Source organism: Cyrtonyx montezumae, unplaced genomic scaffold (genome assembly GCF_038088225.1).
Source record: "Cyrtonyx montezumae isolate F1298 unplaced genomic scaffold, pur_monq_1.0 scaffold_1, whole genome shotgun sequence".
Lineage (NCBI taxonomy): Eukaryota > Metazoa > Chordata > Aves > Galliformes > Odontophoridae > Cyrtonyx > Cyrtonyx montezumae.
In genome coordinates this window covers 5,902,392-5,925,405 of record NW_027071825.1, presented here as the reverse complement: position 1 = coordinate 5,925,405, position 23,014 = coordinate 5,902,392, and the positions used below count along the sequence as shown (strand labels likewise).

The window sequence follows — 23,014 nt, the reverse complement described above, 5'->3', positions numbered from 1 at the left end:
CCTATCACAGGTGACAGGGGTGCTACGGTGCTAGCCTCTGATTACTTTATTGGCTAAAGGAATGGAATAAATAGCAGATGCAGCTATGCAAAGGCAGCCTGTATTTTAGGGACCCGTCCTTGCATTGTTTGCACAGATTTTATGTTTTACTAGGAATTATAGTACCTGGTACATGCTTCACCTGCCATTGCCAACTGGACTCTTCAACAACAAGCTCACTGATCTACAAGAGGTTCAACATTCTGCATATTTAACTTGTCCACCCTTTAGAAGCCACAGATTGTATACACTGGATACCTCTGTAACCCTGCACACAGGAACAACAAAAAAAGGCTTCAAAGTCTCTTCCAGCAGTAAAACAGATAAACACAAACTGTTTCTATTTAATGGAGATATCCAGTTTGTTAAGATTTTCTGATTTTTTTCCCCATGTCACACTGTCTTAAGAAGTGTGAGGCACACTTTTGTGACAAAGAGTTTTCTGCAAATTATTTTGTGCATACTCCACAATGAGAACACGAACTTGCTTTCCATTAAATATTTAGATATTCCTCCTATGCAGAGAGAAGTCCTTCCCCTCTATCAACTAATATAACAAAAACTTGCAAAAATGAGATGTAGTAGAAACCTTTATTTCTAACTAACTTCATAAGAATAGCCAGGAAACCTTTTACTTTGAATGTGGCAATGTGTTATAGTATTCAGCACGTGGCTTGTCAAAACAAAATTTAAAAATCCTCATATTTCAGCAGGGATATCTCTACAAATTATTTTATTCAGATGGAAAGCTCACTGTAGTCTTATAAGTACATGCAGTTCAATTTGTTATAACTGTCCTTATTTAACCATACAATACATTGGAAATAAATTAATTTACAGCCTTCAAACTGTCACAAATCCTACTAATTTCCACTTTAAAATGCAGATCATGGAAAAAAGTAATCATGATATTTCCCAGAACAGTATCTGCCCAGAATTAATTTAATACTGCAATTTTACAAGAACAAACAGATGTCAGAAACCTGCGACACAGATTAATTTGCAATTTAGGCCAACACATTGTCCCTAACTTTCCAAGTTAACAATTGCCCTGCCCAACTCACTGAAAAATAATAAACTGTACAACATTCAGAATGTGGCAGTTTCGTTTATTTGAGTTCCATGGTTCCCTGTAGGCTGATCACATCAATATATCTGATTGAAACCTCTATTTTTAAAAACGGAGCAATTGAATCTTAGTTTGTGAAGAGCTGAAGATGTAGGTAAAACATGTAGGAAAAAAAATTAAGTACCATCCAAAATCCAGCTACTGATTTAATACAAGAGAAGTTGTGCAAGCAGACCTGAGCTTAAGGCTTTTCTCTGGTACAGAATTTTCTGCTGGATTGTCTCCCCTTTAAATAGCAAGCTGCTTTTTGTTTTCTTTTTTTAAAAGATCAAATCAGCCAAATATCATTTACTATTAAAGATGAATTTGATGCAATGAACACAGAAATGAAGGAAGAGTGTTTCAATAAACCAGAGCTGACAGCTGAATGGATTTTGCATTTAATTCTTAGCAAAAAAATCTCTGATAGTTTACAAAGGGTAGTGGGTGGGGTTTTTTTGGAAACACTTGAAAAAAATGCCATTAGTGCTCCAAATCTTACAGAATAGATAACAACAAACCAAACAACTAGCCCTACAGAGACAGTTGCACCCAACTGTGGCAAACAGGAAAACATTTATAGAATCTTAAATATTTCTTTTAATAATTGATGTAGTCATTTTGAATCTTTCTGCATAGGATATACCGTGTGAGAAGATTGCATTAACACTGCTTAAACATTTCAACTTGTCAGTATGGCCAACTCGATTTCTGAAATATTTGCAGTATTTTCCCATCGAAACAGTAATAAAGGTAGAATAAATATATGCCACTGCTTTATAATCACTGAACATTAATGAATATTTTATGTCTTTTCAAATCTCCCTGTTTAATTTAAAAGGGTGAAATTAAGTCTCCTCCCTGCAATATGCCAATTATCTGTAAATCAAACAATAACTTGGCCATTATACTCCTTTTTGTTAATATACCAGAAGCTAATTTGAAAACACTGAATGGTATTTTTAGGTAATAATTGAATAGTCCTTCCTGCCCTCTTGTGGTTGGCAGCTGCAACTTCCATGAGGCTTTCCAAGATTACAAAAACATATCAGAAGGAAAGTAAACTACCAATTTGCTCCAGGGCGAACAAGAAGAGTAAAGGGAAACAAAATCTAAGAGTCTCTTAAAATAATAGAAATTTGTAAGAGAAAAGAAGGAAAGATACCACCAACTCCTCCAAATCACATAAAGTAACTACATTCATCAGTCTTTCATTACAATGTTCAATCTATGCTAAAAGAAAAAAAAATTAAAGTCTTTAGGGAGTTCACACACAAAGTATAGTGCTTGTTTTCAATAATTAAGCAAATGTTCACCAATTATTTTGTCTCAGTCAAGTCCCCAGGGGTTTCCACATGACTTTGTGCAGACATTCACCTGTTTAGCATCAACTGCATAAGAAGGTCCAACATTCTTTTTTCATTTAGTCTTTGAAATTATCTTCATAATTTTATATATTATACTAGATGTAACACTTAGACACAGAAAAGGCAAATAAAGGTGTGATGCTCATGCTGACGTGGGTATGAGGTTGTAGGTGTATGTGGAATTTTTAGCTTTTGCTTGTTTAGGGGAGAAAATTGTAACACACTTAGAAACCAAGTTGACTCCATCTGATAATGTGTTGACTGTACACAGCACATAAAGCCTAAATTCCCATGCATCATCACAGCTTTTTGGGTCCTTTGAATCTGGTAAAACGTACCAGTAAATCAGTAATTTACATAGCATAGATTAAAAATAAATAAATAAACTGGCAATACGCGTGATATTTATTGTTTGAAATAGTGAAATGCTGAAAGAAAAAACAATTTGAAGATTTATGGAAATAGAATCAAATATTTTACTCATTTAGTTTTTAAAGACTAGTGCCTGACTCATCAAAAAAAACAAACTGCTGCAAATAGATTTGTGTGCTTTTACTTAAAAAAATAACAGTACTAAAGAAGGTTTAAAAAAACTAAAACAGAAAACAGGCTTTCATGCAAAGGAAGATTAGAATTTACATCTTAAGAATAATAAGATTCAGAACAAAAACAGTTGATTATTACTTCTCACTGTCGCGTGGAATAATGCTCTGATAGCTAATATTGTTGGACTTAAAATAATCCTGTCACCCTATCAAGTTAAAAATTTCCATAAAATGTGTTTGACACAAGAAGATTGAGGGAAGTGTCAGATCAATAGCAAGTAAACATTTAACAATAAAAGCAAACATTTAATCTTAACATTTCATAATATGAATTCTTAAGATTCCCATTTCTGTATTGTTTGTGATAATTTCAGAAGTTAGTGGGTTATATGGAAAGTAGCACCCAAAACATCGTGCGTCAGACATACCATGAAGCATTAGGAAAAGAACCTTTTGCTCAGAAAGGAATTCATGAAAATACCCAGCCACTCCTTGTTCTAAACTCAGAAGGTCTAGATTCATATTAGAGATGGTTGCTCCTAAGATATTTAATTTTGATGAATTTCTCTACAATATCACCCCTTGCTGGCCATTCTACAGAACAGCAGTGACATCCATTATATAAAGAAACCATAAGGCTACCAAGTCAGCAAAAACTAGAGCACAACAGCCAGCAACAGTCGAGGTGCCTATAAAATGCAGATGCACCTGATTAAAAGAATAGATAGTAAGAGCTTCAAAGGGCTTAAAAATAAAATGTCTTTTCTCATTACTATGGAATAACTCAGTAAATGCTGCACACATTTTTTGTTATTAAAATGTAAAAGGTAGCGTCTTTCCTGTTTAATGTAACAGAAAACTTTATCTTAATTTATTTGTATTTGTTTCTTTAATCAAATTACAGTAATCTTGATTTGCCAGCCGATTAAACTAAAAAGAAGACTAATAAAACAAAGCAGTTTCCAACGAGACCACGTAAAACTGTCTTCAACAGAGCTGGCATTAGCTATAACGAGCTACATTTATTCTTCAGCTGTGAAACAGCACTCACCTCCTGAATGGTACTGCTTCCTGAGAAGTTGAGGTTGTACTCCCGCTGGACTTCTCGATGGGTGATGATCAGCATGAAGTTTTGATTTAATGACTCCTGCAGGGCTCTGAAATGGTTGAAAGAAAAACAAGAAAATCAGGGATAAGCATGTTATAGCTTGTTTAACAGTTAGATGCAAAAACCCCAGGGTACCCTAAACTCTACATGGACAAGTCCAGGCAAAACGTTATCATCTCTCTTTTCACTCTTAAATGCAAGGAGGCATGCTGAGAATGACCAAAGGCCATTCCTGAACTCCATCCTTAATACGGTGACTGCAGCCTCTAAAGCTCTTCTAATGTTAAGTAGTCTCAAAATCGGGTCGCACCATCTCCACAAACATCAGGTACATTTAGCACTCATTATGTCATTAATGCCAGGCTCGTAAGCATATTGATGACCAAATAAAATATCAAGCTACAGTCCACATTAAAAACCAATGGTAAGTAGAACAAGGCAAAGCATGCTCTCGATTGTCTAGGGTTACCTGAAGCATAAATGAAATGGAAATTCTTCCATTTAGTTTCAAAGCACATAAACCTCACTAATTAGAACTGGAAAACTAACCACAGCAAAATTTCTCTTGGAGTTACTGAGCATTTAGAAAAGTTAGTTCTGCTCAAATTGTTATAACTGTACATTCAAATATCTTGAATAATATGAATTAAAAGAAAATCTTAAGATACAGATTAAACAGGTCAACATTACATCACAAACTTCTTTATTGTGATTTCCCCAGTAACAAAACTCTTAGATGTTAGAAACACATCCTGTTTAATTAGGTACAAAATCATGGAAGAATCTTCTGCCACAGGACTTCTGTCATAGAGAAAGCAATTGTAGCTGTGTACAAAAACTTACATAGGCTACAAAACTGCATAGTAACAGCGTGATACACTTCTGATCAATATTTATGCAAACTTGACCCGTTCAGTGGCATATGGAATTTATCTACTTTATTTTTCCTTACAACACACTCTTATATGAATGCAAAATATTTTTTCCTTTGGATCTTCTCTGTTCCATGACAGTTCAGTATGCCATTTCTCTAAGTAGTAAAGGACAAATTCTGAATGCAGATGAGCACAGCTGTATCTTAAGATACAAGAAAACAGGACCAACTGCTAGATTATTTGAGTCTTGATTTGTTAGTTTTCCCTTCTACTGTAATTTCCGATCTGCAGTTTGGCTGCTCAGATGGTAAGGAGCCCATGCAATACTCAACAGATGCTTTAGCAAGAGATGCATTATTTGCTTTAGCATCTCAAGAAAAATTACCTTACAAAAATATCTTCACTCAGCAACGTAATTTGGATTCTGTGACATCTTATACATAACAATCACATACTACAAAACAAAATCATAAAGTGCTAGTTCTCTTGTCTTTTATGTGCTTTTGTAATACAGAAAACTAATTTACTTCACTGCTAATGCTAGGTATGTTCTAATGCCTGACAGACACCATGGATGCAACTGAAGTAAGCAAACTACGCTGAATGTGCTGTCAGCTCCACTTGTCACACAAAGCCTTGAGATAACAGGCTGGAAAAATTTAAGAAGTCCCACAAAGGAGAAAAGAAGTACTCTGAAAAGTTGCATGTCTATTTTCATATGTAATTCTAATAGGATTCTTAGTGAGTTTACCATTTCCATAACCATATTTTCTTCTGGCAAATGTTCAGTAGCAACTGAAATATCCTGCCCTGACATTTTCAGATTCTGATTTTTTCTTATTGTTTTTAAGCAAGTACTGAAGGCAACCAATACACATAACTGTTCTAAAAATACTATTAATTACAGCATATGTGAATGCCTCTGAATTCCATTGTCACGAAGGCTCTGCTAGAGCTATTTTTGACTCTTTCTGAAAATCTTCTGTGGATGTAAACTGCTAGCTCAACTCATGCGTTCATTTTGCAATTGATGTAAATATGGAATTAAACAGGCTAGTCAGATCACACGCTCAGTCTCACAAAGAAAGCATAACTCACACACTTCCATATTATACAGATTGAAAATACGATACACAAAAGAAAATTATAGATTTTCTCAAAGGAAAAATTTTCAATTTCTGTACTTAATCTGGATGTGACAGTGGAAAGTACTCAGAAAGGGGTAAAGATACTCCTCAAACAGTTAGTTTGAGGTACCTTAAAATTAAAAGCTTCAGTTTTGAAAGTAACTAAAGATTTTGACATCTCTATATTTTAGATTTCTACATGAGACAAGTAGCTGTTGTTAACAAGTAAATTTTCTGTATTTATTCATAGCCAAATACAGTCAAAGAGCAGGCTGAAAATTAGGGTAGCTTAAAAAAAGTTGACAAAAAATTGTTTTAAGAAGTGTTAGCAATTCAAGTGGTCAATTCAAATTATTCACCTTTTTTTTTTTTTGTCAGAAAAATAAGGTAACAAAGAAAATACACCAGGTTATGCCCACATAGAAACACAGTGCTCAACTGACCCAGTCCTTTGAGCTCCTATATCAAAACTTCACATAGCCTAGAAGCCCTAAGATGTAGACCATATACCTTAGAAAGTCAAAGAGAGGAGGAGTTGTCAGTGCAGCTGATGGGCAGTAGGTGCCCACACTCCTCTGTGGGATGGGGTTGATGTGAACACGCAGCTGGAGAGCCACCCATGTAGCTCCCTCCTAAATTCATTTCCTCATGCCATGCTTAATTGTACAGCATAAAGTTATTTAAGCAGGTCACTGATCCTGACAGCAACTTGATGGCTCTTTCTTTCATTTAATATGTGCACAACTGCCTTTACTAAAATTACTGCTTCTGCGTATGCAGCAGTTTCAGTTTCCTGCAAATGTTTCTAGTTGACTACAATCTTCCAAATGAAATATCTGAATCAAAAGAGAAAAAGAAATGGAAGAGATGAAGAGAGAATGAAGAAAAATCAGTGCGAAACTGTAGTTCCCACTGAAGGCAGGATTTTTTTTTTTGCCACCAACGCTAACAGAATTTAATTAATCTAAGGATTAATTAGTGGTGAAAGAAAATCAAATTCTAGAAGCAGAATTAACGTAGGCCACTTTTATCAGCAGTGCTTCCCCCCTGCTGCAAACTCTAGCTTTCAAAAGCATTTGCTGATAGGTAAATGTTACATTTTTTTCCTCAGCTGAATGATGACACATTCATGTCCACACAGGAGGCAAGGGAACATGACTGTATTATTAAGCATCAGTCATCCATCATAGAAACTCTGCCTAAATCTGGAAAAAGAAGTCTGAATAAGTCTGAGAAGGGCAAAAGATATTAGCCCTTGTTATGACCAGATCTAGCAAGAGAAACCTGGATCAGCTTATGATTTCAAACGGAGCACTGGTTAACAGCACTATCACAATGAGCAGGAACCTCAGTGATGGACCAAGATTCAGCTGGGGTTGAAATTCCATAATATGCAAATAAAAGGATTCCTCTTTAAAGCTGAAATGTCAAGCAAATGAAGTTCTGAGCATTTTTTTCACTCACTCAAATAACAGAACAAAAAGCCAGGAATGAGTTCATTCACAAGGTACTCCATCCAAATTCCAGTACAGCAGAATTCATAAACAAGTGTAATGCACAAAGAAAAAAAAAATATTTAGCCCAAAAATGTGTAACTGGAAATAATGCTAAACTTAAGGGGACAGGAACTGCCCAGACTATGCAATGCTGAAGAAAGCTGATGTCAGTAGTGGTATTCACATTTCAAGCTTCTACTTCTAATTGTGTTGCAGTGCCTAATATATGAAACAAATTGCTGCATCTGTTGTTAAATGACTGCTTTGATGCCTTGATTTTTGATGTCATACCTTGCTTTTTAGATAGCATTTTTCTTTGAAATTTTAGTAATGTTTTGAACTTTGAAACCAAAAGTATATCCTTAATCAGCGATCAACAAATATTCCTTTTCATTTTCATTCAGGTTTTTTTTTTTAATGAAATGCATTCAGAATTTCCTATTCCTCAGACAAGAATTCCCCAAAACCTCAGAATTTTGTACAAACAGGCACGACACAAGGTAATTAACATTCCCATTTTAAACTTACAGATTTATACAAGCTCATGTCAACAGAAGTCCAAATTTACTGTAATTACAGATTATTTACATTAAAACAAAATAAGAAATCAGTATGTAAATGTAATGTTTGTTGTAGCTAATGCAGCAGGAGATGGTAGATTAGGTTCAAACAGCAATCAGCAAATCTGGCTAACATGTAAATGAGCAGAAGTCCCTTTGTTTACATTCTATTGCATTTTAAACTTCAGGATTTTTAAACTGTCTCATGAGCAGATGTGAAATAAAACATTAATCTTACCATACTCATACTTATTGATGCTTTCAAAGTAACTAAAGCAAGGCGCTGCTTCTGTCCAGCTAAACAGACAGTACTAATAATTGGAATTGCAGGTTATATCATTCCTAATTAACACTCTGCTACAGTTGATAACATACACTAAAATACCATGTTATAATCACTGCTCTGCAACAATTGAAAAAACACGTACTCAGAAAAACACATACCCATTACTTGGAATGCATATATAACTGTTCTTCCTATCCACACAAACAATTACATTCCTAAAAGAAATTACAATCACTTAGCAAAAAATACATTACTGTAATCATCTCCAAGATATAGATTCATAGACCTATCTAGGTCAGAACCGATCTCCAAGATCACCAAGACCAACCATCAAGCTGACCTAGTGTGCACACATAAATGATATCCCTGCAATTCTGTGACTGTGACATCTACTAATTGAAGTGACAGCAACAAAAAAATTATTTGGTGAGAAGTACCTCTGGGAGTACACAAGACTGAAAGGAAAAACCACCTGAAAGATCTACCCTATATGGCCACACCAGCATGCCTACCATTTCAATGCTCCCTGCTATTGCATTCTCCCAAGCCTTTTCCTGAACTGAATAGAGCCAGCTTTCAAGAAGCCCCAAGGGCAAAAAAGGTAAGGAAAGCCACTGTATGGAAATGAAGAATCTATTCCAACAAAGCAAGAGCAAGGGATCGTTCCCCTGGGCAATTAAGTCACTAGAAATCATGCTTCACTACATCCACCGCTCACAGAACACTGTCTTGTTCTAGATGTTGTGCATGGACAGGTATGGATTTCCCAATTCTACATATGGCATTTGACATTTCAACTTAATCTTCACACCTCAATTTACTAACATGCAGTAATAAATCACTGGGTTTCTATTACCTAAGAAAGCTTTAGATATGCCACTGATGACCAAAGATTCCCTATGAGATTTTAGCCTATTTAAACTGCAGGATCACTTTGCCATTCCATTTAGATGCCAGTTTAATTCAGTTTTGGATTAAGGCCATTCAGACTCTCATAAACTTCAATGCCTACATTGGAAGAAGATTTCTCAAACCTTTTTCTCCCTGAGCATCAAGAACAGGTACAAACTGCAGTTTATAGAGCATAGACCAGAATACTTTTTTTTTTTTTTTTATATAAAAGGCATATGCATAAAACATCACATACTGAAATCTCAGGTTTTTCATATATCACTTTCTAGAGATATTCAAATCATGGCTATTTATCTATAGTTCAAAACAGAAGCCATTTGAAGAAAATGACAGATGAACTTGCAAAATAAGAGGCAAAATTCCTTAACATCCATTAATAATAGATGAGAACATCATGCTTTTAAAAATTGGGAGTATCAAACTCATCTGAGTAATAACTGACCTAACAGTAGGCAGTAAACAGTGTAACTGGGTTAGGTACATTGCTTCAATTAGATGTGTTTTGATCTGCATTGATGCTTTAATTGGAGGCAAGCCTCCCCTTTCATCTAGAATTTATGACTCCAAGGGATGATCTAGCCTTCAAATTATCTTTAAGTAGCCACTAATTAATCATCATTTGCTATCCCAAAGGTACCAAATTTATCTTAAAAATAAGCAGAACTCATCTCCTCTATGAAACACGTATCGACAATAAAGGTAACACCCAGTGATATTATGAGGAAGTAAAGTTATTTTCAACTGTTCAATAAAAAAGCCTGAGAACTCTTCTGAAACAGTCTGTTGCTGTTATATAGTTTATCTCAGTTAAAATCATCAGCATTTCTTTCCAAAATCAGACATGCAAATTAAAATACAATAGGTACCTGTGCAGAACATTTTCTTAGGACCTACATGGTTTTTCCACAGTACTGACACTATTCTTCAAGTAGCTCCTTAAGCACAACACTCAATTGTTCTCATTCACAAATACAACTCCTTTCAGCACACACAGCTCACATCACAGCTCACTGTTACCCTCTCCTTCCGTTCCATTACCACCACACCCTCATGTATTTTATTACTATTTATTACTTTTTTTGTATAACGTACATCAGCTTTCTTATTTCCTCCATAGCATGGAGGGTTATGGACACAAAAGTACTATATTTATTTCTATTGATTGTCAAAAGATTTCCTTCACCATATTTATAGAGTATTCTGCTATCTAACTACAGCAGCAGAAAAGCAATTCCCTTTTCCAACAATTTGAAGGCAATCTAGTGATTAATAAAGTTTATGCAATTTGATCATTCCAAACTGCAATTCTTCTGCCTTACTTGACCATTTAGAACGAGAGATACTCCTTTCACACTCAATTACAGTGCACCCTCTAGTGGCTACGAAATAAAATTCATGTTTTCCTGGAAAGAACACACACCTACCTCTGAGAAACATACAGACAGGGTAGGAAATAAGGCAAATAAATAAAAGCAAAGTAGCTACAAATTACAACACAGATTTCATTTTCCATAAAAACGATTTAATTTTCATACCTCTGCAATATTCACTGATTAATGAACACTAACTTTTTGAATATTGAAATCAGTAACAGAAGATATCTTGCATAGAGGAAATTAACTACTCTAAATACATACACTTTACAAGCCTAAGTAGATATATTAAAATAACGTATCACATACTTCAGAAAGAAAATTGTGGTCTGCAAGTAACCATTTGTATACATTTATGTTAAATTAATCAATCTAATGCGATAAATTATGAAAGAACAGTTTTCATTTCCACAGGGACAAGATTTTTTTTAAAAATTAAGTCATGAAAGCTTGAAGATGTAGAACTCTGCATGAACATAAGTAGTTCATGTACTACACCAGTTTTCTTTTTAACAACCTTTCAACAGTGAGGCATTGAAGTAGTCAATCCTTACACTTGCATCTTAGAGCAGTGAAACCACTGTGCATTTACTGATAGCAAATTTCTGCAAGAATGCAAGCTGCTTCATAGAAGACAGACAGAAAGAATCACACAGAGAAAATCTATGAACAAAAGACTTACCCAGAATGACTTGAAGAAGGAGGAGGCAGGTCAGGCGTTAGAACATAAAGACTATTATTTTTTGGCAAGTGTAGACTTTTTAAAACAGTCTGAAGAAGAAAAATAATTGTAAATATAAAACATTTGCTGATTTTGACATAAGTTTACTTTATTTCTTTTAATTATTAATGCTTCTCTACAACACTATCATATTTTTAATATGTATTTACTGATAATTTAATAACATCTCTGTAGGCATGCTGTGTTGTATATAAAAACATTGTGAGCTACACTGATTTTTTTATAATGCTTTCGTTTAAGAGTTCCTTGTAGAGCTTTCACCTGAGACATCTAACACTGAAAATCAGAATTCTTGCACTGTCATCCCCACCCTCAGACCCTCAGTTTGAATCACTGAATTCAGTTGACTGAAAACATAAGTGAAAACTTACACTATCATCTACATCTCCAGTCTTCCACCCTTTTAACAGCATCTTAGACGCAGGAATTTGTAGTTCATTTTCTAGAATATGTTTGATATCTCCTGAAGAGAAAATAAAGAAAATGTCAAGAAAACCATGCATAAAATATGCACATTTATACCATATTTTCAAAAGCAAGGAAAGTGTACAGTGAACACCAGTTTCAGTATAGTTACCATTGTAACACACATTTCAAACAGTAAAGAATACATGAAAGTAAAAATCACATAGAACAAGAATCTGATTCACAGTCACACAAGGATATGGTGATGTGGACATTTATTTGAGTAGCTCTACAAAATGTAAGCTAGATCCATACATCTGCAGATGCATGCTATCTGGAACTTTATCAGCTATAAAGAGTATCTGCACACGTGATATCCAATTCCACAATCAAGGGTGTACTACTCATGAGCCTTTAGATCCATTTTTTCCCCCAAGATTTCATTCTGGCTTGTCGATCCTCAGACTGGATAGCGTGGAGTTATGCTGCCCCATATTCAGGACCTCATCATTAAAAGAATTAAAAGCTCACTGAAAGCAAATATGATGTATTTATAGAAGCCCTTCTTATCTCTTAGTGTCTTCATCTCTGTCTAAGCATTGCTTTTCCTTTAACTCCAAAACTGCATATTCTGACAGTGTCACTGGATTATTCCTACACTACACCTCTGCTGTACTTTCCTTTATATTTAGCTTAACTAGAAGTTCTTTGTTCCTCCATCCTGGTCTTATGCCACACCTGCTCTGCATCATGCTGGAATGGACTGCTCCTGTGCTCTGAGGTCAACCTTGAAGATCAACCATCTCTCTCAGGCCTTTCTGCCCTTCAGGGCAGTTTTTCCTGGGATTCTGCCAAGCAGATCCCTGAAAAAGCCAAAAGCTGCTTTCCTGATGCCTATGGTTGAAATTCTACAATTTACCTCACACACTTCTCGCAGAATTTTAAACACAAGGCTTCCTTCAACCTTCATACATCAAGAAACACACAGAAATTTTACACTACCTTCTGCCCTACTGTTTAATCACTTGAAAGAAGTTAATAGGGAAAACAAACAAACAAACAAGCAGCAGCAACAACAACAAAACACAAAACAAAACAACCATCACCTACTACAGCTGAAAAATTCTTATTTGGTCACTTTTGCATCTACTTCGGATGTAACGCAGAGCAGTGTCACGCCATGCAAAGTAACACTAATCAAGAATTCAACCGACCACCACTAGGTGGCACCACAAAGATACCAAATCAAATACTAACAAGAAAAATAAGGATCCGAAGATTCAATTTCAAAATTTCATCACAGACAAAGTGACAGCTCAACAAAGTTTTAATCAACTATTTCTTGACGTATTTATTTGTTTTGATCTGCATACTGTCTTAAAAAACAATTGTACTTTTTTTCCTTAGGAAGACTAAATTAAGTTAGTTGGGAAATATCAGAAAGAATATCTTGCAATTGTAAGAACAGCATATTTCTAAAATATTTCCTTTAAAATGCATCATTTTTAGAATAAAGACAAAGAAGCCTTTGTTGTCACAAAACTCCTAGTTTCTGCAAAAACAGATAAATAAAAAGAAGGATGCTACAATGCTTTTCACACTTAAAAGAATTCTTCTGAATGGCGTCACTTAATCCCATGTAGAAAGGGATGATGCTATAGAGATTCAAAAAGGAAACGACAAGATGGTTTACTTATTAGTTGACTGCATCTATGCCAATGCCACTGCAAATTACACTTTCTTCCCTCCACTCAATCAGTAATCTCCATTTTGTTTCTGAAGTGTCTATCTGACAACTAGATATCAAAATAAATATTTGATAGATCACTAACCTTTACAATGGATTAGTGAAATTTTGCTTTTTTCAAACTGCTGAGGTTTGAAAATGGTTAGGAGCTATGAAGACTGCATTTTGTGCTTTTTTTTTTTTTTGGTGGGTTGTTGGGTTTTTTTCCATATGATTTAAATCTCAGTGGTTGGGTCTTTTTAGCTCAATTTCATTTTAACAATTTTACCACAACAGTTATGTCATTTTTATATATTCTTACCAACTGTAGAGCTGTCCTCAAGTACTACATCCACATTTCTGTCTCTGTACTCAACCCTGAAGTCAAGCATTCGAGGTTGTCTTTCCACTATTTGTCTAGATGGCACTACATGGCGAAATGCTGAGGATGATGAAGGAGCTGAAGAAGCAGCTGCAGAATGACTTGTGGGGCCATACGCTGGTCCTTGTAAAGTCTCTCCACCGTACTCACTGAGGGATACACAGATAAGAAAGTATGAACAAACAGATAATGTTTAAATAAAGATCTGTAAAGTACAATGAACAGTATTACTCACTTACTGTTGTCCATAGCATATGCCTCTTGAATAAACTACATTGTCATATCTAAAAACACTGTTTTATTCATAATTAGAAATTAACTTTCATATTAAAAACATTAATATTTCAAGAACTCAGATGTGCTATAGCAGAGCAGCTTAGAAGACAAACAGGTATTTAAGCCATTATTTTAGTCTGAAGTTCACTATGTAATTAACATCAGATTTATCTTGAGAAGTAGCATTATTCCAAGAGTGCTGTGAGCATATAAAAATTTGCACCATGGCAACCACCAGTTTTCTACATCACTGGGCCAGTAACATATGCAATTTTGAATAAGTAAAGCTTAAAATAAAGGTCAAAATAAACTGAAAAACCCTGATTACCCAGAAGCACATCTCATCCTCCTCAGTGAACCTCTCATAAAAGTACCATGTAACTGAGATTAGAAACACAGGTGACAAAACACTGAATTTAGGGAACATTAATCTAGACCATAGAAAATTATGATGCACTGAAATAAAGTTTTTCTGGTAAGATACTTCACAGGGGAAGTCTAAAACTTCACCGGTAGATGTTCTTACCAGGAAACAGTGTTCTCTGTTCACAGGACTGTAAGTCTTGGGCAGTTACAGGGTATCCTGATAGAGGATGTAAGCTAACAAAACAAATGCACTGAAAGAATGGAAGCTGAGCAAACAAAGACTTAGGAAATACTGGGATGCAATTCACCTCATCTCCATTCCTAAACAGAATTTATTTGGGAAAAAAAAAAGCAAAACATATTCCCCTTCCTGAAGATACTGTAAGATCTCAAACCACAGAAAAGTTTCTTACACAAGTCAAAAATACGAATGTGGATGGCACTCATGTCACAAAAGTGCAGTAAACAGTACCAAGCTATTGCAAATCACATCAGTGAGACCAACTTTTGAAAACAAAATTAAAAATAAAAATTAAAATTAAAAAACCACATTATGCTTGTAAGAAAGAGGAGCGTACTTCTCCACACATCAGCAAGTTGAGAAGAACAAATTCCCAGACACAAACACTCACATCCAAAGGTCAATCACCCACTTGAGAGGCTTAAAGAATAAAGGGAACAGTCTTATTTTCAGGTTTTAAGCAAGTTTAAATACTGAGCAATATGTTTGGGTTTTTGTTTGTTTGTTTTTCTTTTGTTTTAATTTGATATCCAACTCAAAATGTAGTACTGGAACTATTTTTGTTAGCAGGCCTCAGAAGCAAAAACTACCCTGATTCTCAGGAGTTGAAGTTATTTATTTAAATGCAACACAACTGAGTTATAAAATAAAACTTATTTCAAGCCCAGCTCTATTAAGTATATTTCATTCCATTACAAAAAGTATCTTACCTATCTGACTTGCAATCTCTAATGGAGCTTAAAAGCCAGTAAAAAGCATCAAAGTCCAGAAATCACCCTCATCTGAAAGCCACTGGAAACAATGCTTCTAAGTCTACAGTAGGCCTAAATTTAAACTTCTCCCATCAAAAGAAAAAAAGGAAAATAATAAAGACTTGAGACACATTTGAGTGTCCCATCATCCCTGCAAATGAATACATTACAATGAAAGCTATTAAGTGGACACTAGACCTACCTGTTATCAATCTCTGATATATCTGCTGCCCAGAGCTCCTCCCTGACAAAATGGTTGCAAATGTTCTATATTTTGAATTTAAATGCTTTGAGGTCAGGACTTATGTTAATAAATAGAAATTGTACTTGACACAGCAGAGACTTGATCTCAATCAGGTCATGCAGGCCTAACAGTGAATATACATCTAGTAACTTTATCAAGCAAATATGCTTCCTATCTTGATTCAAAAAATGATCCATTTAAAAAAAGCTGTAGAGAGCACTGCCATATATGTGAGAACACCACTTCATCTACACAGTGCATCTTCCACAGTGCATCTTCTTTATTTTAATGATCTTAATCATTAAAATAAACTTTAAAAAATAGTACATTGAGTATTTTTCTAAAAACTATTAAAAATAATATTTATCTGCCTCTCTTAAGTAGCTCAACTCCTGTTCTGTTGTTTTCAATTGCCTCATTAGCACTTAGGAGATCATGCTTCAGTGACTTCTGGGTATCCAGGCATCAGTATATAAGCCAAAACTTAACTTAAAAACTGAAAGGAAATTGGTAAAACTATTTTTAGAAGGCAGAAACTTTATTTTATCTAGCACAGTATCTACCACCAGTTAACAAGTAACATTGAAATTGATTTAAAATTTTTAAAAAAAATTATTAATTCAAATAAGATGCCTGAGCTTGTTCTCCACCAGTATGGGAAAAACTGATTGTGAAATCAGGATTTGTCAGGAATTGAATCTGTGGCTCAAAAAAACTGCTTTAAAAGAAGTATTATATCATCTCAGAATTCAGGAACAAAAATGCAACTATTACACAGCACCACTGTCTTTATGTACTACTCCGTTCCTCTGTGCTTACCTTTGCAGAATGCCATTTTCTTGTGGTATTACACCATTTATAGCTGCCTAAAAAGAGAAAATAAGCATTCAATCAAGTATGCAGAAGAAGAAAAATAGATTAGGACAGACCCTTATATTTTTCTTTAAAAAGGGGTTAGCTTGCTTTAAAATATGCCATAAAACATTCTCTATTCAGTGAATGCCCTTGGTAAACAATGTTGTCATTAAAGTACCATCTTAAAATGAAAAGCTTATTTAAATGAAAATGAACACGAACCGATGCTGAAGCTCCTGTATGTGTGTAATGAGTTTCCAAGATATAGTGCACAGGAATAAACTGCACAGCCCATGCCCAGTAGATCTAGTACTTTGTACAAGCACACAGCAAGAAGAAAGCTTTCAGACTCACAGAGCTGTGTGCAGACAAGGCAACCAGAGAGCACGTACACGGAAAAGCTCAAGTCCCCCAGAAGCATCAGGCCTATGCTAGCCTGTACACCAGCACTGCAGGCCTGATGTCTTCTAGTGCAGTCCAACCTCTTATGTATAACTATGTGCCACAATCACTGAAATATCCCTGATACTCAATTTTCACATAAAAAGAGCAAGCATTAGCTTTATGCAGCTAATTCTCATCCCATGCTGCTCAGTGAATCAGAACAAAACACTACGCAAGTGTAGGTGCAGGTCTGGGCCCAAACCTAGCAAGCTGCATTCAACTCAGGCCTCTTATTTGTAACTACCACTACTGTCTATAAAAATATCTCACATTAAAATGTTTTTTTTGTTTAGAATAGCTATCACATATTCCAGTTTCAAGTTCAAAAATCTACTTCTGGCAGAAGTGTGACAGTATCTATTTTGCAGAAAGTTTTAACACCTTTCCATCACATTCAATGCTTTGGAATAACATATATACCAAAGCTTGCACAAAGTCAGGAAGAGGGAAAAAGCTGGAAAGAGGGAAAAAGCTGGAAAGACATTAAGTTTCTCTTCAACAGTATTTAGAGGACAGCTTCATTCAGACTGCTTCATATCACAAAAAAGTTTCCAAATCACCTTGATGCTAGAATGCATCAGACTTGAGGTCCAGCAGAAGTGATACCATGCTAGCTGGTAACACTGGCTCACACATTTCACTATTCAGCTGTTAGAAAATATGGCAGTAGAGATATAAGAACCCTAACTAACTTTAATCTTTAAGGAAGGACCAGCAACGGGCAGGTAAAGAAGAATATTTGACCAAGAATGAGAAAAGTTCAACACATTTTTCAGAGAAGAGAGGACAGAAGAGCTCGAAAGATAAATTCTATTCCAAAATATTTATAATCACTATTGTTTTCACAGAAACATATTAACAAATATGACTTGGTATTTGTCATGAGTCACTCCTAATCTCCACTTTCTGCTGTACCACCTGCACAATTTCTACCAGGACTTCTTTATGATTAAACATCCATACTCACACATCAGATATATCTGACCTGCTGGCCTCTATACCTGAGGAGTGACTGGTACTTGAAGAAGACAAAGCTGAAATTTAGAAGCTCACAATCCTTACTACTACAGAAGGATTAAGTCAAATACTTTAACTACAGACTGCCGTTATCCATCATCATTTTTACAAATTAATATTAACAGATATGACTTAAATAAGAAGTGTCCAATAAATATATAGGTAGAATAAATCAAGACTCAAATCATATGTTTCCTCTCTGAGTACATGATTTTTTACAGTTTCTATTAACAGTTAACGAACAATGGTTAACAACTAAAGTCAAAGTATTACTGCTGAACTCAAAGTAACTTTGATACTGCAACAAGATCTATTGTGCAAAACATTACATAATGACAGCAGAATAGACACATAAAGGGGCTGAAGGTATCTATAAGCTACAGCAACTACCCTCAAGGCTGTATCAAATTACAGTGAAAACAAAGCTTCCTAGCATAACACATTTTAAATTAGTTTATCCATCATGTGTGGCAATAACCAGAAGATTCTTTTTAATGTGTCTCATTTATCATTACTGTGGTTTTTGCAGTCATACATTGCTCTTGATCATGTTCATCTAATAAACCTCCAGGAAAAAGTGGGAGGTTCTGGTTAGTTTGGGTTTTCCTGTATTGGCCCCAATATTCTTCAGAAACGTGCAGAAGTCAGTTAATAGACAAAAACATCCTTTATTTTGCATCTGTAGGATATGAAAAATAAACAGAGGTTCTTGCACCACAGGACCAGTAACAAACTGGAGGAAAAGAAACTGCTTCAGCAACAAAGAAATATAGCACAGCAGGGCATCTCCACACTTATTCTGTCAAAGTTTATGTCTCAATCTCAGAGGATTAAATCAGCTCATTTTTTTCTAAGCCTAATCAGAGGGGCTAAATATGATAGAGGCTCCAAGCAATTTTCTTTAAAATTGAGTAACACATTTGTGACAAATGGTGGCAGTACAAAGGTAGATAATGCATAAACATTAAGTATTCATGTTCATACAAGACATCTATCAGTGAACACTGCAAAGAAATGGGAACAACCATCCCCTTTAGGATTTCAAAGCAGGAATGTTGTGACTAAGAACAAATAAATGAACACATTAAGGCAGTTCCAGGCTTTTCTTCCACAGCATCAGACCCTTTTGAGAGAGGATCAGCTCCCTGTGGTGAAGCAAACATTCAAAGATATTAATTTTTTTCAGTCTTTCCAAACAGAGATCATTTGAACATCAAACCAGCATGTGTGACTAATATACAGTAGTTAAAGATACATATTTCACTTGAAGCAGTTTTAATAACAGGTGCAGTAAATCTACTCATGGGTTATTAAATAAAGATGCATGTCTGGTTCAGAAAATTTCTTCAGCTTCACGGTGTTACCAGGAAAGCAGAACTATGTGCTTACTCCATTCTCACTGTGTATTTCCACTACTGTCCACAACTTCAATGTCTGTTTGGTTGGATGTTTTTTTGTCTGTTCTAATGCTATCAGTATTTAAAGTATTTATTTAATCTCAACTTAAGTGGAAAATTATGGAGTTTTTATAAGATCTTTCCAAATGCTAAAGAACTTAGGTCACAATGCTACCCATGTACAAGAACTAGTGTAATATTGTTCAAATATCATATAAGTGAACAGAAGCAGGGACATAATTATTGCTTCAGTGACAATACAATTCAAACAATTCAAACAACTACAATGTCCACAACTTATTTTAGGAAGTTTTAAGCCAAATTCAGTTATTCTTTGTTTATATATTTTGGTTAGAGACTGTCATATATCCAAGAACTGAAACTACTTAAGAATTCGCTAAGTCCAGCACGACCTGATTTAAACTGGCTCAATTTTTTGACTAGACAGACATCCAAAAGTTCCAGTCTCATGACTCTGAGGCTCCTTCATTTAACCTTCCAGTGTAAGTCATATTGAGAATGACAACTAAGACTCTTATTCATTCAGAGAATGGAAAGACAAGAATATGACATAATACTAGACTGACGAGTGACAATTACAAAGGTCAAAGTAACAATATTTTTTTCTGGTGTTTGCTTCACAGCAGCAAGTTTTCAAATTACAGTATCAAAATACATTAAATCCAATGAAGCAATAGGATTGATAAAAGGTTATTAAATCCATTAGAAGTTTGGGCAACCCAGGAATTCAGTATAACTCCACAGATTCAAATCATCTAAGTTCCTGAAGAATGTTGTGAAGTCGTCTCTTAAATTTAAAGCCTTTCTTCAAGGGAATATTAACTGAAAGAGTCAGCTGTATTCTGAATTGACTAATCTATATTTTACTGGTACAAAACAGTGTTAGAAGGAAAAAACAAGGTCAAACTTTTTTTTTTTAATAGTCTGATGAAATAACAATGCTTGTGACTTCTCTCAAAATGCAGACTTATAGTACTGATCATTTAAAAATAATTAAGCACATTTCATGGTGCCTCTCAAACTGGGGGGAGGAAATAATGAAAAAAATGTGGCATTTAAGGCAGTACAAACTTATCTCCTGAGAAAATACTAAATGGTTATCACTAGGTCTGAAAATAGATCAGATTTGCTAATGATATTACTTAGAAGCAGAGGTCTACATATACCAACAGACTGCATGCACAAACCAGGATGGGAATTCCTTCTTTTTCATGACCTTCCAAAATTTACAAGTGATACTTAGGTTAATTACCTGAATTGCCTGAAATCAGGCCCAGATGAGCACAGCCAAAGGCTCTCCCAGAGGCTGAAATGGGAGAAGAGCTTCCTCAGCCACCTATTGTCCCCACTCCCCCCTAGTCTCTATTTCTCACAGCAGTTTTGGCTGACATATACAGGCTCTACCAAAGACACATATACATTAAAACTTTTCACATTCAGACTTTTACCTCAATGAAAACCAAGAGCAGGTGGGATCCAGCCTGAAATGCAAGAATTATGGCTTCTCCTCAGGAAACAACCAGGGCATTTTCCATGAGTAAAATGAATCTTGGGAAGCATGACTCAGGATCAGCTTTCTAAAACTGGATACCAGAAAACATCCCTAAGCAGAAGACAGTAAGTTGCTCACGGTCTTTTCTTCTAATTCTCCAGTATTCTGACAGCTTGACATGAAAAGATTTCTCATAAGCACATTCTTTTGCTGTACTCCATATTAAGTAATATAATACCCTCATGATCCATATCTTTAATTCTTTCTATGAACTTCAGTTAGAGCTATCTTTGATAAAAGAATTCATTTGTTATATCTTTCAAAAAGCAATATTCTTTCCCAAATGTTACAAGTCATAATTTACATTTGTTTTAAAATGCCTGGGAGAACACAGAAACAAAAGTTCTGCATTTTGTGGCTATCCTGCTCATTTTGCGTTTTCTTCCTATTAATTGTTAATTTTTAATATGAAAGCGATTTCTCTCAAGCCACAAATTCAGATAGTTCATCCCACACTGCCTCCTACAAACAGTTCACCATCTCAGAGGTTACAGTACTAGCAGATTTCTGGAGTACAGTTAGAAATATAACAAAAATAGTTGTTTGTTGTTTCACACTATCTATATTCCTAAATAGCTGATCAACCATTTCATCGAATCCTTTATCTATTTATTTTTCTATCTGATAAAACAAGTGAATAGAGCACCAAGCCACACATACAAAACCTCACTGTAAAGGGAGAGATGACAAGTGTTTATGGTTCTGTACCAATAAAAAAACTGCTCACTGATGTTTTGAAAATGTCAATGAGTCTTCCTATATTTGATCAATTCATTCTGCCTGAGGATCACTCAAGATTGTTGAATTTAGAAAAAACAAACGTGAACATGTGCCTTTATTTATTTAATTAATTAGGAAGTTAAAAGTTAAATCAAATATACTAAAAGGCCCTCACTAGGCAATCTAAAACACACTGGAAAAAAATATTTCTTACAGTTTGTATTTTATGATACTCCCACTGTGCTGAATAATTTATTTATACTATTCTGCTCACAATAGTAATCCCACTACAACTTACTTTACTCTTCATTTGGGCTAAAAGTGATATTTCCCTTGAAATGAAATATTTTTTACTTTTTTATTTTTGCTTTCACAGATTTCACATGTAAACTCTATTGTTGTTTTCACACAATAAGATGCTTAAACCGAGAGACTTAAATCCATTACTTTACTTTGCATTCAAACAAAATAAGTGGACAGCAACACTCCGTACAATTGTTAAGCTTAAAATAAATAAATAAAACAAAACTCCCACTGAAAATAAGTAGGTATGTATGTATATAGAAATTTTTAACAGCCATTATCCATAGAGGAAAATGGTTAATGAAGTGTTGGTCAGACAAAATACGCACGAAAGGACCAAAAAATTGAAGCAGATTTTAACTTGCACTTAAAATACCTGTTTAAACTGTGTGAAAAAGGAATATGCTTTCACACACAACATAGCATCAGGATTTCTTTGTCCATTTTGACCACAGGAGTATTTCCTACAATGAAACACAGGATTATTGCTGTCTGCAGTCTTCAGTACAATAACCATTTTTATAATGCTCTTCTACTGACTTCGACAAAAATCATCCATTTTCTGCAGATCTGATCTTGGCATTGCCACGTCTTTAACAGCTAATTCCAGACGTAGTTCTGTCAAAATGTTTGTTCTGACCTCCTAATACTACAAATTCAGTCAAATCTGTAAAACTAAAGAGTATGTAGAAACTTTTCCTGTGATTTAATTATAACCATAGAAAGTGGAAAATGTGGGGACCAACTGGAAAAGCTTTACTCACTGACACTGACA

At 35.0% G+C, this 23,014-nt stretch overlaps 1 protein-coding gene across 1 annotated transcript in view; it reads right to left on the bottom strand.

The window, feature by feature from the left end:
- FAF1 (Fas associated factor 1) overlaps positions 1-23,014 on the bottom strand; it is a 142,010-nt gene that overhangs the window by 95,602 nt on the left and 23,394 nt on the right. Inside the window, exons 3-7 of the mRNA XM_065738862.1 lie at positions 16,750-16,796; positions 13,992-14,200; positions 11,910-12,001; positions 11,479-11,567; positions 4,111-4,216 (exon numbers count right to left, since the gene is read on the bottom strand). Of these exons, the coding sequence (XP_065594934.1) occupies positions 4,111-4,216; positions 11,479-11,567; positions 11,910-12,001; positions 13,992-14,200; positions 16,750-16,796 (543 nt within the window). The remainder of the gene's footprint in view (positions 1-4,110; positions 4,217-11,478; positions 11,568-11,909; positions 12,002-13,991; positions 14,201-16,749; positions 16,797-23,014) is intronic.